Here is an 18,518-nt window from a genome sequence, read left to right as displayed (position 1 = left end):
GAGAATTAGGCTTGGGGTGGATTAATGATTGTGCATTGAGCATTGACTCCCCTATACAGAATTTTATTGTTGTTAACAACCATTTGATCAATAAATATGAGAGATGCCCTCTCAAAAAAAAAAAAAAACCAATTATGTCTGGGTAAACAGTATATGAGACATCTTTATGCTTGTCTCCACTTTCACCTGTTTGAATTTTCATCATAAAAAGAAATTTTAAGTTAGTAGGGTATCATTATTGTCTTCAACAAATATTTACTGAGCAACTATTAGGACTAAAATTACGAGGTCCACAAAGACATCAAAGAAGGTCCTTATCCTTTAAAAGCATTAACAATCTGTCCAGAGAGATTGGGCATATATATATATAAAGATAAATGATATGCATTACGTCAATGACTTATGTAAATAGTTAAGTACAACAGTTCAAAAGAGATACCAACTGTTGGACAGCTTCAAAAAGTAAGACTTCAAACTTAGTACAAACAGATAATAATCAAGACAGTGCAGTACTGGCATAAGGATAGACATATAGATCAGTGGAATAGAACTAAGTAGCCAAAATAAACCTTATATTTATGAACAATTGATTTTCAACAGGGTGTCAAGATAATTTCATTAAATCCAAAAAACAGTCTTTTTAACAAATGATGCATGAATAACTGTATATCCATTTGAAAAACATGGAGTTGGACCCCTACCTCCCACAATAAACAAAAATTAACTCCAAACAGATCAAAGACCTAAACCTAAGAGCCAAAACTATAAAATTCTTAGAAGTAAACAGGAGTAAATATTTGTGAACCATGGGTTAAACAATGATCTCTTAGATGTGACACTAAAAGTACAAGTGACAAAAGAAAAAAATAGGTTAATTGAACCTCATCAAATTAAGAACTTCTGTGCTTCAAAGGGTACCATCAAAAAAAGTAAAAAGACAACCAATAGGGGAAAATATTTGCAAATTATGTATCTGATAAGCACTTTGATCCATAATAACTCTTAAAGCTCAGCAATAAAAACACAACTAATCCAATTTTTAAATGGCTAAGAGATTTGAATATCCAAAGAAGATAATATAAATGACCAATAAACATGTGAAAGGATATTCAACACCATTAGTCATTTGGACAATACAAAAGAAAACCTCAATGAGATTCCACTTCATAATCACAAAGAAAACTAAAACCAAGAAGATGATAAGTGTTGACAAAAAATATGAAAAAATTGGGATCCTCATGCATGTTGGTGAGAATGTAAATACTATAACTACTTTGGAAAACAGTTTGGCAACTGCTCAGACAGTTAAATATAGAGATATCATATGACTCAGCAATTCTATCCCAGGTTTATACCCAAGAGAACTGACAATGTATGTTCACACAAAAACTTGTACATGGGTGTTCATAGCAGCAGTATTCCTAAAGGTCAAAAAGTGAAAACAACCCAAATGTCCGACTGACAAATGGATATATAAAATATGGTATATCCATACAATGGAATTGTATTGAGCAATAAGGGATGAAGAACTGATACATGCTACAACATGGATGAGCCTTGCATACATTACTCTAAGAGAAACACACTAGACACAAAAGGACACATATTATATTACATTTATATGAAGTGTCCTGAATAGGCAAATCTATAAAGACATAAAGTAGATTAGTTGTTGCCAGGGGTTGGGGGCAGGAGGAGGCTGAATAGCAAGTGATTTAATGGGTTCAAGATTTCTTTTGGTAGGTTAGGAAAAAAGTGATGATGGTTATATAACTATGAATAGACTAAAAACCAATGAATTGTACATTTTAAAAGGGTAGATTTTATGGTATGTTCATTATATTTCAATAACTTTTTTTAAATCTATAGTAGAAACTTTAAAAAGAAAAATTAAGACTTGAACTAGGATAAGGAAACAATGTAAGTTTGTACAGGTAGAGAAGAAGGTAGACAAGTTGTTCCAAGTAAGGAAAATAGCATGAATTGGCACTCAGATGTGGACATATATGTGGCATGTTCAAGGAATAAATTACTACATTGACTACAGAGTATGTTTGCATAGGGAAGTAAGAGTATATAATGCTGGAGATATCTATAGATAGTAAAAGACAGTAGAGTGTACAGGACATTACTGGGCCAGAAAGATGTGAACTATAACCAAACTTACCTAATGAAATTCTAACTCACACTACCTGACATTCCTAGGTAAAATCAGGAAGTCCAAAGATATGCTTTTTGATTTTACATAGATATAAGCAACATTAAATATAACTGAACAACTTTCAGGAAGAGCCCCTGGTTTCTATTCTTAAAAACCAAACATCATATAAAACACTGAAGAAATCTTAGCTTTTGATATTAAACTTACCAAATCTTCAGGAGTTGCCCGATGAACTGTTAGATCACTAACAGTACTCTGCAAAAAAGATGAAATTTCTTAAAAGAAAAAAAAAGGTTTCTTACAAAATATCAGTATTACTAGATTTTTTAAAAATAGGATTTCAATGTTTAGTCACTTTCTTTGGATAATTTTCTTGCAGGAAAAAATTCTCTTTAGACAGGTTTAAAAAAATGATTTACGAAATTAGTTTTAGTTTATTTTTGATGAATTGATTTTCCTTTACTTTCGAACACCTTTTTTCATTAGATTAAGCCTTCTGTGCCTTTTTCCCTATGGGACAGATGGGTCTCAATTAAAAGACTATGCTTTGAATTAAGCATACTTAATTAAAAGAAACCTTTTAATTAAGAAAAAAAAATCTTTCCTTGAAGAATTAAGGGGTTTGATCATCTCATTTTAGCAAGCTAAAATTTTTATTTTAAATTGAAATAAAACTTGTTATTTTTATATAAAATAAATGTATTTATTTAAATGAAAATATTAGTTTTATGATTCAAACTTATTACCATTTTCTTTCATATTTTTCAGAAAGTTATGCCCTGTCCATGTGTATATTTAGGCATGAATATGTAATGGATTTTAATGGGTAAAAGCAGATTCAATATCCTGGGACCAAAAAGACTTTATCATTCCAGGAACCAGTATTCTCAATTTAAATATTAGTAACAAATACTTTTAGACATCTTGTAGAAAATAACACTATTTTTAGGTGTCTTACAGAAAATAAGCACCAAATTCATCAATCAGGCATACATTACATTTAAACAACAAAACAGGGTAGTATTCAAAGTTTATAACTTAAGCTTAAGTTATACTTTTCAAACTGTATTCCATGGAATGAGACACCTCTAAAGTTTCCTAAAAGATAAACTGTGAGAAATAAAGACAGGTTCAGTGTGTGTCCATGAAAACACCTTAAGTATAGAATCTATCATAATAAGAGATGAAGTTTGAGGCCACTGTATAATCTCATAAAATATGAAAACGGTCACTCAAATGAAAAGGCACTAAACCAGCATGGCAGGGCTACCACGCTGCACAACTCCAGGAGGCACCATTAGAATCCCAGTCCGTGTAAATACAGTATCCCTCGGAATTGTGCCGTATATAGCCTACACGGCTCTCACTAGCTGTCCTGCAATTTGGCCCTCTCCAAAATAACTTCAGCTCTTTTGTTTTAGAGATTTGGTAAGGCAGGAATAAAACAACTTAGAGTTTTACCTCTATGAGAAATTTAGAGAACTGAGTCTGATGAAATAGCTTCTAATGTATTCAAAAGCCTTAACTTTTTGGCCACAGTTTATATTTAGTTCAAGGCTTTTTTCAAAACTAAAACAGCTATTCTTTTCATAATGAATTACAAAAGTATAAGATACAACTATAAGATCATGAGAATTCTCTTTAATAATCAAAATAAGGTTTAAGCATATAAATAAATGATATGCTTGGCTTTAGTTTTCATGGGAGAAAATATATTTTCATTAATACTATTATTGCTTAAAACTATTTTCTTTTTGAAATTGCCTATAAATCTAATCCACAAACCATTTCAGAAAACATCTCACTGTTTTCATCAAAATGGTATTATTCAGTCTGATCTCTCCCCTTTATAAACCGTTCACTCCAAATGACTTATAACTACTTTCAAGTTCAGTTTACAAAAAACAAAGGTTTTTCTAGCACCGGAGATAATAAAAAGTAAATTCTGATTGTAATTTCAAATGATGGGTTTTTCAAATATGTTTTGAGCAAGAGCAGTGCATCAGAATAAATACTGAACTTCCCAAAGTAATCACTCTGAAGGAGACAACTTATGTGCATTTTTTCTCCATTTACTCAGAACCTTATATTAGAACCACACCCTTAAAATATTTTATAACAGATGGCAACAAAGTAATATAAACACAAAGAAATCCCCGCTGTCCCACTTCCAAATGCTGTCAGTTTGGCCAAGATGTCTGGCTAAGGTGATTGGGCCAAAACCCGAAGTTTCCAAGTCTGAAAGAATCCCTGAGATTCAAACTAGTCCATAACTAGCTCTCTACAACAGAGTGTAAAGGCATCTAAAGTCTCATGGTCTAAACTTAAGTACCAGGCTACAAACAATAAAGATATCCTCGGTAATTCCAAGCAGTAATCAGGGTGGGAGCCAGGGACCATACGTCCCACGTGTCTAAGACTTGCTTTCTATCTTAAGAGAACCTTTGTACTGAAACTGACCAGCCTCTGGAGATGAGCAACAAACAAGTGAGGAGAAGGAGAGCAAGGAGCACCCACTTATTTCAACCAAAAATGCCACTCGCATGATTATGGTATCATTGGTTGCTATGGGTAAGTCTAAAAAAGGATGAAAAAAAATTTAGATTTTACTAGTTGCCTTTTAAAGCAGTGTGTTCTCCTTTTTTTAAAAAAACACACTCCCACCCCCTTAAGATTCCCACTTTTCAAAAGAGGTAGAGGTTACAGCCTCAACATGTACATTCTAAAAAGATCCCCAAAAGATTCTGCTCTTTCCTCCAAGGCCTAGAATACAACATGCCCAGAAACTCATTCCACCCAATACATGCTGAGCCTCATTCAGAGCACCATCCTGAGTGACTAGGGCCATGTCATCACATCTATTCCTTCAGAGTGATGTTACTCTATTAACCCACCTACTTACATCCCATTCTTGCTTCACTGACGTTTTCTTCTTCTTTACTTTCAGTGCTTTCCTTCCTCCTCCCCGGGGAACGTAACGGTTCACTCTGACAAATGACATCTAGGAGTAATAATCATATCAGGTTTTTAAAATACAGGAAAAAGTATCAAGTATCACCAGAGGGGGACAAAGACATCTAGGAAAATAAACTTTAAAACACCAGAAGGAAAATTTAAGCAGAGAGCTTTAGGATAGCAGTCATAAGCTTTGCATCAGTTACACAGATCCACAAATAGAGAAAATGTTGATCACTAACAACATGAATGCAAGAGGAGAAGGGCAAAGAGAACTGGAGCTCTTTTTTAAGCATTCGAACACTCAAAATCACCAGTGGACACGTATGTGCTTAACTTACAACTAAGGTGGCTAAACTTTAGAGAACACATGAGTTGTACCATTTCTAGCACATTTTTCATATACAGTTCACCTTTGAAAAACAGGCATTTGAACTACATGGGTCCACTTCTATGTGAATTTCTTCCAATATACTGAAAAATTTTTTGTAGATTCGTGACAATCTGAAAAAACATTTTCTTCTCTGTAGTTTACTTTATTGTAAGAATACAGCATGTAATATATCTAACAAACAAAATACATGTTCATTGACTATGTTATCCATAAAGGCTTCTAATCAACAGTAGGCTATTAGTAAAGTTTCTGGGGAATCAAAAGTTATATACAGATTTTCAGCTTCACAGAGCTCAGCACTCCTAAGCCCCACATTAAGTGCCAACAGTAATAGTAAATGGAGATGATTATTGATACTAAACTAGAACATACAAGCTTGTCACTCTTAAATTAACAACACTAAGGACATTGGACTAAACACTATACAAAATTTTAAAAAGACTTACAGTCCCTGAACACTAGAATTTTACAATATATATACATATGACTTGTAACAAGCAACGCATATACCTGATTCCTATTTCGGAACTTCTTTTGTGTGTGTTTATTGAAAGGTCAAGCTCCCGGATTCTATTTCAGCCAATCGGGACCCGGATCCTACTCCAGCCAATTGGGACCCGGATCCTACCTCAGCCAGTCGGAGCTTGGACTCTCTCCTCACCAGTCAGCAAGAAGCCTACCAACCACCCTTATACACTGCCAACTGACCAGAGCCATGACCTCTCACCCCACCAACTACCCCTAGACCCAGCCAATTGGCCAAGGCCACACCTCTCACCCCACCAACCACCCCTAGATCCCCAATAAAACCTTTGTACTTTTGAAACTCGCTCTTTCTCTGTCATCTTGCTACTGCGTTGGTGCAGATGAGAGACTGAGCTCAAGCTAGCTTGAATAAAGGCTCTTTGCTTTTGCATCGGTGTTGGTTCCTTGGTGGTCTTCTGGGATTCGCGATTTTGGGCACAACATTTATTATTTTACTGAAGTATAGTTGATATATATTATATTGGTTTCAAGTAAACAATAGTGATTCAACATTATTGTTGAATACAGTGATTAATAAATAATACAGTGATGACACACATTATTAAATCCTCACCACAAATAGTGCAGTTACCATCTGTCAACATAGAAAGATATTACAGAATCAGACTATATTCTCCATGTTGCACTTCCATTCCAATGACCAACTTATTATGATTGAGTTTTGTGCTTCTTTATCTCCCCACCCACCACATTTCAGAACTTTATTTACACACCCAAATCATTACAGAACTTTCCAACTGACCCCCTTACTCCAAATTATCCTAAAACAAAGACTCTATTATTTTCCTTAAGAATATTTTTTAAGTCATTTAGTCTACTGTAATGAAAACGCCTAAATGCAAGAATTTTCAAGAGTCCCCTCAATCCTCTTTGTTCTCTGTCCTATCTTGCTCTTATCAATCACAATTACTCTTTAAATATGGTACCTAATTTCAGGGTTTAAAATCCAGCAGAGGAGATAATGAGACAGGGACCATAGACGTAGTCAGAAGAGAGTGAAGGCCTCCAGCAGGGGCAGGGCAGGATATTTGCAGTCAGAGCAATGTAACTACATGCAAGGAAACCCCCCCTGCTAAAACTCTATGTTAAACATTGAGCTCTAGAATCATTCTTCAGTGAAATCAGTTAATGTTCCCCAGATAAAGAAGAGTAGCACGTTTTATTATGCTAATCATTTGTAACCATGTGTAAGATTCACTTTAGCATGCTAAAAGGCCCAGGCCCATGTGCTGTCTTTTCTCCTTCAGATCTGACAAGGTGATTCTGCAAACTGAGCAACTAAGCATGCAGACCCAGCTGTAGACAGCATAGTAAAAGGCAAGAAGAATTCCATCTTAAAGATAAGATTGCATTTTAACACCCAGGAAGTTCAAGAGGCAAGATTCTTTAGCAAGTAGACAATACCTCAGCCCACCTTGGGGGCTGGGCAGGCAGCCTTTTGATGTGCTCCCAGACCAAGGCACCAGTGTCCCAGAGAGAAATCAAGGCAGGAAATTCCTTATGTTAAGTTAATTTTTAATATTCAGGGACCACTTAACAAGTCCACACCCCTAAGTTTTTCCATGTTCTCGAAAAATCCTCAACTACCTATAAAACGCCCTAGACAATGCACCACTACTGACTCTCTTGTCCCCTCCTGGCATGAGCCGGGAGCTCTGTCCTTTCACTTTATGTCTAATAAAAGCCTGTGCCTTGCTCTCCTACCTTGACTGTTTGTGAAGCTCATTCTTCGGCTCCACAAACAAGAATTCCAGCATCAGTAAGTCACACAGAAGTTAGACAATAACATTTAGGTTTTACTGTGATGATGATGATGACCACTGTGGTGGTGGTGATGATGGCATCAGCTAACATATAGTGAACGCTTCTGACAAAACAGGCTCTTGCAATATATTATCTTAAAAGAGATCTTCATAATAATTGCATGAAGCATTTACTATTTATACTCATTTTACAGATAGGAAAACTAAGGGACAGAATTAACCAACTGTGAATGTCACACAGTAAGTGACTAAGCCATAAGCACCATTTTAAGATATAAAATGGAATAGAAGTATGAGTCCAAAACAAACTCTTTATGGTCAGTTACTTTTAAACAAGGGTACCAAGAAACCATTCAATGGGGAAAGAACAGACTTTTCAAAAAATGGTGCTGGGACACATGGATATCCATATGAAAAAAGAATGAAGCAGGACCCCTACCTCACAATATATATAAAAATTAAATTAAGTCACAGACTTAAATATAAGACCTAAAAGTAAAAAACTCCTAAAAGAAAACATAAACGTAAATCTTCATGAACCTTGGGTTATACAGTGGTTTCTTAGATATGACACTGAAAGCATAAGCAATCAAAGAACACATTGGACCCCATCAATATAAAAAACTTTTGTGCTTCAAGAACACCATCAAGAAAGTGAAATAACAGCCAAAAGAATGGAAGAAAATATTTACAAATATATCTGATACAGAACTTATCCAGAATATATAAAGAACTCTTATAACTCAATAATAAAAACACAAATAAGCCAATTTTTATTGGCTACGGGATCTGAATAAACATTTCTCCAAAGAAGATACTACAAATGGCCAATAAACACATGAAAAGACAGTATCATTAGTCATTAGGGAAATGCAAATCAAAACCACAGGAGATACCACTTCTTACCCACTAGAATAGTTACAAACAAAAAGATGTTAATAGCAAGCATTGGGGAGAATATGGAGAAATTGGAATCTTCATATATTGCTAATGGGATATAGCTGTGTAGCCACTTTGGAAAACAGTTTGGCAATTCCTAAAAAGCTAAGCACAGTTACCACATGACCCAGCAATTCTAGTCCTATGTATATACAGAATTGAAAACTTATGTCCACACAGAAACTTATAAATGAATATTCATAGCAGCATTATTCTTAGTAGACAAAAAGTTGAAATGAATGGACAAATAAAAAATGCAACCATAAATGGAATATTATTTGTCAATATGAGGAATAAGGTACTGATAGAGACTACAACATGGATGAATCCTGAGAATATCATGCTAAAAGAAAGAAACCGGACACTAAAGGCCATATATTGTATGATTCATTTATATGCAATGCCCAGGATAAACAAAGCCAGAGAAACATAGAGAAGTAGCCAGCAGGGTTGGAGGGAAGAGGGAATGCACAGTATGGAGGGTGACTGCTAATGGGCACGGAGTTTCTTTGCAGGATGACAATGTTTTAGGATTTAATAGTGGTGATGATTGCACAACTCTGCAAATATACTAAAAAGCTCTGTATTGTACACTTTAAAGAGGTAAACTTTATGGTACTTAAATACAACTCAGTAAAGCTATATGAAAAATGTAATAGTTCTTCAAAAGAACAAAATGTATACAATTAGCAGACATAATGTGGGCGGGGGGTGCTCGGGGAGGGCTGTACAACACAGAGAAGACAAGTAGTAATTCTATAGCATCTTACTATGCTGATGGACAGTGACTGTAATGGGGTATGTGGTGGGGACTTGATGATGGGGGGAGTCTAGTATCCATAATGTTGTTCATGTAATTGTAGATTAATGATACCAAAAAAAAAAAAACGAATGTATTTTACTCTTTATTTTTTTCAATTAGATTTTGAATTAACTCTGTGGAAACAAATATATTAAGAAAAATATTTAATGACACAGGAAAATACATAAAAACTTAAGTATAAAAAGAACATGTATAGTATGCGCTCAGTGATGTTAATACACATACATTATTAATAAGCACTTATCTGTGCCAAGTACTTCATATTTAATCCCACAATCCTATGAGACACATAACTATCTTGAGAGACAATATAGTTTAGTTAAGAATACAATCTGAAACCAGACTATCTGGGTTCATATCCCAATCTGACACTAACTGTAAAATGGAATTAATAAAATATACAAGGTGCTAAGAATGCCTTTCTAGCACATACTAAGTTCTATTTAATGACTGATGATGATGATGTCAATGACAAAAACTATTAACCCCTTTTCCCAAATGAGAAAAAATTGAGATATTAAGTATATTGCTTAAATTCACACAAATAATAATGGCAGAGCTGAGAGCAGACACTCAAAACCAGGTCCGCCTGACTAAATGTCATGCACCTTCTAGAAAAGTGTTCTAGAATTGAGTTCTCTCTGGTTGGTTCTGTATTTCCCAAACTTTCTACAATGAACCCTTGTTACTCTTAAAATAATTTTACTCTTAAAAGTTAATCTTCAAACTTTTGTAACATGGGGACCACCCTTGCACTGAAAAGTACTCTCATGAAAATCAGCAATAATGGTGACCATATTTTTCTTAACCGAGGATCAGGATTTGTAGTCTAACAAACAGGTTTTGTGTCACTTACAGAAAACACGTATCATGAAGGCGCTATAGTTCACATGCTGAAATATGAGACTGTAGAGATATTTTCTGACGGTTTACAGTGATAAGGAATCAAGTAACAAAATTGGCACAGACCAGAAAATCCAGGCTTGACTGGAAAAAATATAAAATATTACTAGCTTCCTAATTAATAAAATTATCCCTTATTTCTCAGGCCCCTTGTAGCTCTACAGACTCCCACTCCTGGAAGCCCTTCCCTCCCTTGGCTTTCATGACATACTTTCTTCTGGTTTCTCTCCTATTCTTTGCAGGTTCTGTTGGCCCCTCCTCACACCCTATAGTCAAGGAGCTTTGCCCGGTTCTATCCCAGTGCTCTTGTTTTTCCATTGGACACCCTCTCTCTTCACCAATAATTGTTTTTGAAAGTATTAAATGTCAGGCACTGGAGATAAAATAGTATTAAACAGGTCTAATATGGTGCCAGCTCTCATGGAACTTACTTTCTAGATCACCTGATTCTCGGCTTCCATCAAGTGACCTCACCCATCTCCTTGGGCAAAGCTATAAATGTCCTGCGCAACAAACACACCGTGAAGGTGAGTCCCAAATCAAGGATTCACACCCTTCCTCAGAACAGCAAATGCTCCTTCCCAACTGCCTTCTGTGCATATCTCCTAAATATCTCAAATACAGTATAGTCAAAATACAGCTTACCACCCACATCCCACATACTCCTTCTACCAACCTCCAGCTCTTGACATGTAATTGGCTTGCTCAGTAAATGTCTCCTGACTTCAGCTAAACTCACAAAACAACCATTCTTTTAGTTGCTCCAGTTTAAAACCTTAGCATCATCTTCTGTTCCTTCTTGTCTGATAGCCAGTTAAATACCAGAAGCCATTATTGCCCTGAATTATCTCTCTCACCTGTCCTCTCTTCTTCATCTCGAATACAAATGTGTTTATCCATTGTTCATTTTTCCCAATTGAACTTCATTTTACTCATTCGCTCACTCATTTCATCATTCATCTATTATTTCAACAAAGTTTTAAAGCACCTGCCAAGAGCAAGACACCAGATACCACCAGAAAGTGGCATAGTCTGCACCATCACAGACATAGTTTACCAAGGGACCACAATTAAATGAGTAATTACAATAAAAGGGTAACACAGGAAGTAAATTCAGTGTCATGGAAATACCAACTTATTCTACACAGTAAGGAAAGGCCACCTCCTCCCTCTAATTCCCCCAAAAATGTTTAAGCTGAGAGCTAAAGTATGAATAAAAGCTGGAAGCTGAGGAAAGAATGTTCCAAGTGGGGTAAAAGTCATTATTATAAACGGTTTAAGAAGTTCACTTTGACTAACAAAGATTTATGAGAGGGTAAGAGACTAGGAAGAGGATATAATGAAAGCAGAGACCAGATCATGGCTTCCTTAACCATAATTTGAACGCTATCCAAAAGACCTACAGGAAGTCACTGCAGGATTTTAAGCAAGAAGAGTTTTGATGAGATTTAGCAAATCCACAGTGGCTAGTGGAAAATAGATCCAACGAAAACAAGACCTCTTTGCAAATGCTGTCCCTTAAATCAATCCACTAGCTGCCCCCTGCAGAGAGGAATCAACCCAGCTTAGCACTGAGACCCTCTCCCCACTTGGGGCCCGGCTGACTTTCCAGTCTTTTGTCCTTCCACAACTCCCACACATCCTAAAACAAAGCTCTCACTTCCATACATAGTTACAACCATTCTTTTCGCCCTGCTTGGAACACCCTGCAGACTTTCACTCCCTTCTCCGCGGGGTTAGATCCCACTCACTTCTCAAAACTCATTCAAGCGGCCCCTCTGGATAAACCCGGCCCCAACCATCCAATAGACGTAAATGACGCTCCCCGTCCCCAAGTACCCTGAGTAGTCTGTCTCTCTCCTGCTAGAAAGCCACAACCGTGTGCCCCCGACTTCTGGCTCTGTGCAAAAGGGCCAGAAAGCGGTGCGCACGCGCACACTCAGGGCGCTCCTAAAGGGAGCGCGCTAGACACAAACACAGCCAAACAGGCATCCTGACACTCGCAAAACACGGAGCCGCAGGGACTCTTTCTGTAGTAAAACCCCTCTACCCAGGCGCCTGGATCCCCAGGGAAAAGAAAGGGACACGCCATTCCCGCCGCCCAGTAGCCCGCTCCCTAAGATTCTGCGCGACTGCGGGTTACAGGCCTCCGCCTGGTCATTGCAACCTGCCTTGCCGGTTCCCGATTGCTGCCTCCGCCACGATGAAATCTTCAGCGTCCAGAGCTGCGGGACCGCCACAGGTTAACGCAGCTCGCCACTTCCGGGATGTTGCCTCGGTTACTGAAGCCCCGCCCCAGTCCCTTGCGTATATCCGGCGAGAGCAGTGCGCAGGTGCCTCCGAGAATCTGGTGTAGGCTGAAGGAAAAACTCGTGTGTCATCCCTTCACCCCGCGTACCCTCTGCAGGGTTCTGGGCAAAACTTTGGAGGGTAGGCATGTAGCCAGTTTCTTCTGAATTCTCTAGAAGATGCTGTACACACCAACCTTCGCATATCACACTTACTTGCTCTCACATCTATTTGTTCAAAAATGTTTACCACCTACCAGTGTGCCAGAGACCATGCTAATGGGGTCATGTAAACGGGGTCTAAAAACAGGCAAGCTTACTATGTAGTAGCAGACAGCTTATCAATGACACAAATGTAAAATTAAAACTGACAGGTACTAAAAAGTAGGTATACTAACTAAATATCAGCTTATAGGGATATTTGAATTACTCAGGAAAGCTAAAACACAAGGATGAGTAAGCTACCAGAGAACAGTAGAGTGTTCCTGCAGAGAAAGCCACATATGCAAAGGTGTATGGCAAGTGTGAGGGAAAGGAAGAAGTTACGTCCGGAGTTCAAAGAACAGTGGAAGCTCTGTGTAAGGGAGGCGGCCCTAATAGGCTGGAGCTGGGACAGGCAGAGCTGTGTAGCCATCTCAAGGTCTTTACAAGACATTTCACTGGAAAACAGTGACTATGCTCCAATAAGGCTACTTCCTTAGGCCCTGGTTTTCTACTGTTAAGACACACCCATACATGGATCAACAAATACATATTCAACACCTAGATGCAAAGAACTCTGCCTTCTAATAGTATCTACTCTGATTGAGGAATTTTGATGTAAATACATTCAATGGTCTATCAGTGTAATCATGCATATATTCTCAACTCTCTGCCCATCTCTCAGGTACTAGAACAGACACTTGGCAAAACCACCACCCTGGCCTTCCCACCACTGTACTTAATCAGTGCCTGCACCCTTGCCACTGAAACTGAAAGTAGAAAAACACCCAGTCATGCCAGCTGGAAATTCATGATCACCAGTTTTAAAGTGGGCTATGAAAGATGCCTGGAGACCATATTACAGTTTCCTGCTCCATTGACTCTCCTACCCTCCTAGACAACTTTATTCCTTCTCTCATGTCCAACATCTCTTCATCTATCCTCCCTCAGTCTCAGCTGATAACCTTGCTTCCTACTTCACTGACAGCATTGAAACAGCCTGAAGAGAACTTCCATAATTCCCATCACTAATTCAATCCTCTTATCATTATCTTTACTCACAAATCTGCCTTCCAGAAGCTCAACAAAACCCAAACACAAGAAACATAAAGAACATTACATAAAGGCACAAAGTAATCAGTTATAACTTATTATTTTAGTGATGCCTTTAGGTTTATGGTATACATCTTTAACATATCATAGTCTACCTTCAAGTAATATTATAACACATCAGGAATAGTATAAGAATCTTACAATAACGAACTCCCATTTCTTTACTCTGGCCTTTATGTAAGTGTGGCTATGCATTTTACTTTTAAAATTATAAACCTCACAATACATTTTTATTTAAGTAATCAATTCTCTTTTAAAGAGATTTAAATAATAGGAAAAATAGTCTTATGTATTTACCCCTGTAGCTATTTCCAGTGCTCTTCATTGTGTAGATTCAGATTTCCAACTGGTATCATTTTCCTTCTGCCTAAAGTATGCACTTTAACATTTTTCATAATGAGGGTCCACTTCTATATAAGCCATTAATCAGGCAAGAAATCAAAACAGAAAACAGAATATATTTTTAACTGAATGCTAATGGAAATGCAGCATACCAAAATCTGTGAAATGTAACTGAGCAGAAACTTACAGCACTAAATACCTACATTAAGAAAGGTCTCAAATCAATTCTCAGCTTCTACCATTAGAAATCAGATAAAGTAGAGCAAGTTAAATCCAAAGTAAGAAGAAGAAAGGAAATAATAAAGATTAAAGCTCAATCAATATAACAGAAAACCAGAAAACAATAGAGAATACCAATGAAACTAAAAGCTGAATCTTTGATAGATTAACTAAATTGAAGTTAAATTTCTATGCAAATTATTCAGGGAAAAGTTACATATAAATTACCAATATCGGAACTGAAAGAGGTGATTATTTGACAGATACTAAAAGAATAATATAATATTTTGAATGATTTTATGGGAATAAATTTGGCAACAGATAAAATGGGCACATTTGTTATAAAACATAAATTACCAAAGATTTCTCAAAAATGGATACATCAAATAGCCTGATGTCTATTAAAGAAATTTAAGATATAGTTAAAAAAAACAAACATCTTCCTGCAAAGAAAACTATACACCTAGATGGCCTCACTGGTGAATTCTACCAAACATTTGGGTAAGAAATATTACCAATTATACACAAACTCTTTGAAAAAAACTGAGAAAGAGGTAACATATCCCAACTCACTCTGTGAGGCCAGAATCACCCTGATACCTAAACCAGAGAGGGACACTGCAATAAAAGAAAACTACAGACAAACCTCTCTTATGAATATAGATGCAAAATTTCTTATCAAAATTTTAACAAAATTCATCTAACAAAATAATCATGCTGAGTGAAACAAGTCAAATGAAAAAAGAGCACATGCTGTGTAAGCACATTTATGTGAAAGACTAGAAAATTGAAACTTATCAGAGACAGAGAACAGACTAGTGGTTGCTTGGGCATAGAAAGGAAGCCAGGAGGAAGTTAAGAGAGAGATTCAAGGAGGGAAGGAAAGGTTAGAGGGTGATGGATATATAGACAATGGTTTTACAGGTATGTGTGCATATAATGCAGGTGATACACATGCTTTAAATATGTGAAGTTCATTGTCTGTCAATTATACCTCAAGAAAGCCCTGGGTTCTTTCTTTAGCACCAAATATGGGCCAGATATGCTACCCGAATCATAAGATGTCCTGCTTCTACCTAGCCCACTTTCAGCTTCCCCATTCCAGCTTTTAATCACAGTGTTTATGAAATCTTCCCTTTATTTCACGATAAACCTTTTTCACTCCCCTCCTGTATTTGAGTGTCTGCCAAATACAAATAATGGTGTCTGAAACCCTTCCTATGTTAAGTTCTGAATTGGTAGTTTCTGTTTATTCTCATGTCAGTAGTCTTGTTTCTACAATTGCTGAATTTTTTTTAATGACACTGATTTTTTTTAAATATTGGGAAGATTCATATTGAGGATTACTATGAGAACAGTCACAGTTTTTGTATGCCTGATTTCTAAAATGTAAAAATACCTAAACTAAGATATATATTATAAGGATCTCTTCTTGTTCATGAGGGACAAAAAATAGGGAGGCTGGCGGTCATGACCATTCTGCTATGATTGTTGCAAAGGCTACGCTTTGGCTTTAAGATTGCTTCAGAGCTAAGAGGGTATTATGCTCAGTGAAATAAAGCAGGAGGAGAAAGACAGGTACCAAATGACTTCACTCATATGTGGAGTATAACAACAAAGCAAAACTGAAGGAATAAAACAGCAGCAGACTCACAGACTCCAAGAAGGAACTAGTGGTTACCAAAGGGGAGGGGTGGGAGAGAGTGGGTGGGGAGAGAGGGAGAAGGGGATTGAGGGTGTTATAATTAGTACATGTTGCTGGAAGGGTCACAGGGAAGGCAGTGTAGCTCAGAGAAGACAAATAAGGACTGTGGCATCTTACTACACTGATGGAGAGTAACTTCAGTGGGGTATGGGGGGGGCTTGATAATGTGGGTGAATGTAGTAATCACAATGTTTTTCATGTGAAACCTTCAAAAGAGTGTATACCAATTATACCTTAATTAAAAAAAAGATTGCTGCAGAGACTATGGGTCAAGTTTTACTGTCACATATGGTCTGGCCATTGTCTGTTTGAATATTCAGTCTTGCAGTCCCTTCCTTTGGCCAATCTCTTGCTTGCAAGAGTTTGAGCAATTCAGAGAAGATGAAACCTATATCTTCACCACTTGAGATTATCCAGTTGTCTCTGAAATGAAATCATCAATTTAGTTAATCTCTCAAAGATTCAACTGTATTTTGAAATCTTCTTGACTTTTTTATTGGTGCATCATCATAGCAATCATCTGACGAAAGTGCAGGTGCACAGAAGTATTTAAGACTCTAGGTAGAATGCAGTGGACCAACATCACGGCCATTATAACAAGAACAATAACAATTAATAGTCCCTGTAAGATGCTCCAGAACCAGGAATCCTTGAAGAAAACAAATCCTTGAAGTCATGAGGATCAACCTTAAGTGGCTTTTCCCTGAAGGCAATGCACAGTTTATTCTATCTTGCTGACCTCATTAATCCAAGGAATAGTAGCAATGATACAGATACCACCATAAACAAGAAATCAAGAAAAATGCAATTGTCTACCCCTGCTCATGCCAGTGAGTTGAGATTGATTGTACTCCATCTAGAGCTGAGGTGTGGTATCATTAATAACATCTGACAGAGTTAATGGTAAGTTTCTCAAAGTTTTTCCTATTTGTGTAATTTTCACCACTGGGAAGACTGCTCTGAAGTCAGACCCAAAGTCTCACATATTTGGATCTCTCTTAGTCTCTTCTAGGTGGCAAGTATTTGACCGTTCAGCCTACAAGAGTTGTTGAAATTCAAATTTAGAATTATCTGTGGTCTGTTCAATAGATTGTAATAATTTATTCTTTTTGTAGGAGAAAGGAAACTAACAAAGTCATTGGTTAATATGTTTAATGACATTTGTGGAATCACCACTGGCTGTAATTCCTTATGATCTCATTTAATGAGACTAGGATAGACTAGAGATTTTTATTGTGGGGGTCCAATGATGGACAGCATATTCAACAGTGAGTGAGATTGAGTACAGAAGCTACGATTTGTGATAATCTTAGTGTTAGAATGAGTATGTTCTTATAACAATTAGAATTATAGTTAAATTGATTATAATTAAAGAAGAAAAAAAAGAAAGACAGGGCCATTATTAATAGAAAACACCAGTGGTCTATCGTAAATGAAGAGAGCAATTATTAGTAAGCAGGTCAAAAACAAAACAGGAATTAGGGGTCCTGATCAAATATTCTAGGTGGAAGCTCCATTATCTGAGGCCATGTGCAAAGGTCTTGAATCAACTATTTTCAATGACAGACTGCTTCTAGATGATCTCTGAGAATCCTCAACTGAAAGTTGCCTGTTGGAATAGCCTTCCAGTTGTGTAGAATTCTTTTGTTTTTTAGTGGTAAACTGCAAAGTCAAAGATTGACTTGCTGAAATTTCACTAATGTATTTGTTGTTAGTAGTACCTGATGGGGTCCCTTCCAATGAGGTTCAAGAGTATTTTTTTTACCCAGTGTCTCTTCCAATAGATGAAATTTCCCGGCTAATAATCATGAAGAGCTTATTTAAGAAGGGTTGCTGGAAGCTGGCCTTAACTTATTCATGACAGGACTGGGTTTAGTACATGACTGCCTTGCAATATTTTGCCACATCTGCATATGGCAGAGAAGAGTATATCATCACAGGTAAAATTCTAAATGTATGGGCCATTTTGTTAACAGTTTATACAGATATAACCAATGTGTCTCTGAGGGAATGGATCATATGGCATAGGGCTAATGGGAATATCTTTAGCCAAGGGAACTCGGATATTTTTAAGTTTTACTAATTTTTGTAAGGATGCCATTGGTTCTTTTGAACTTTCCATAAGTTTGTGAGTGGTAAGAGCAGTATAGTTTTTGAGAAGGGTAA

At 36.9% G+C, this 18,518-nt stretch overlaps 1 protein-coding gene across 15 annotated transcripts in view; it reads right to left on the bottom strand.

Annotated features, from left to right (window-relative positions):
* SPICE1 (spindle and centriole associated protein 1) overlaps positions 1-12,777 on the bottom strand; it is a 58,211-nt gene extending 45,434 nt beyond the window's left edge. For 8 of the 15 annotated variants that reach the window (XR_012129207.1, XR_012129208.1, XM_073231672.1 and 5 more), the window contains exons 1-3: positions 12,656-12,777; positions 5,064-5,162; positions 2,369-2,416 (exon numbers count right to left, since the gene is read on the bottom strand). Coding sequence is in view for 8 of the 15 variants with exons in the window: in XM_073231672.1 (XP_073087773.1) it covers positions 2,369-2,416; positions 5,064-5,162 (147 nt within the window). In the remaining 7 variants the exon portion in view is untranslated. Of the gene's footprint in view, positions 1-2,368; positions 2,417-5,055; positions 5,163-6,020; positions 6,144-12,323; positions 12,395-12,655 lie in introns of those variants that run through there. The other 7 variants (XM_017654081.3, XM_017654082.3, XM_037017665.2 and 4 more) reach the window with 3 other exon arrangements.
* Between the last annotated feature and the right edge of the window lie 5,741 nt (positions 12,778-18,518).

The sequence above is a fragment of the Manis javanica genome, chromosome 3 (assembly GCF_040802235.1).
Source record: "Manis javanica isolate MJ-LG chromosome 3, MJ_LKY, whole genome shotgun sequence".
Classification (NCBI taxonomy): Eukaryota; Metazoa; Chordata; class Mammalia; order Pholidota; family Manidae; genus Manis; species Manis javanica.
Note: the sequence above shows the minus strand (reverse complement) of the source record. Positions and strands in the feature narration are given on the sequence as shown.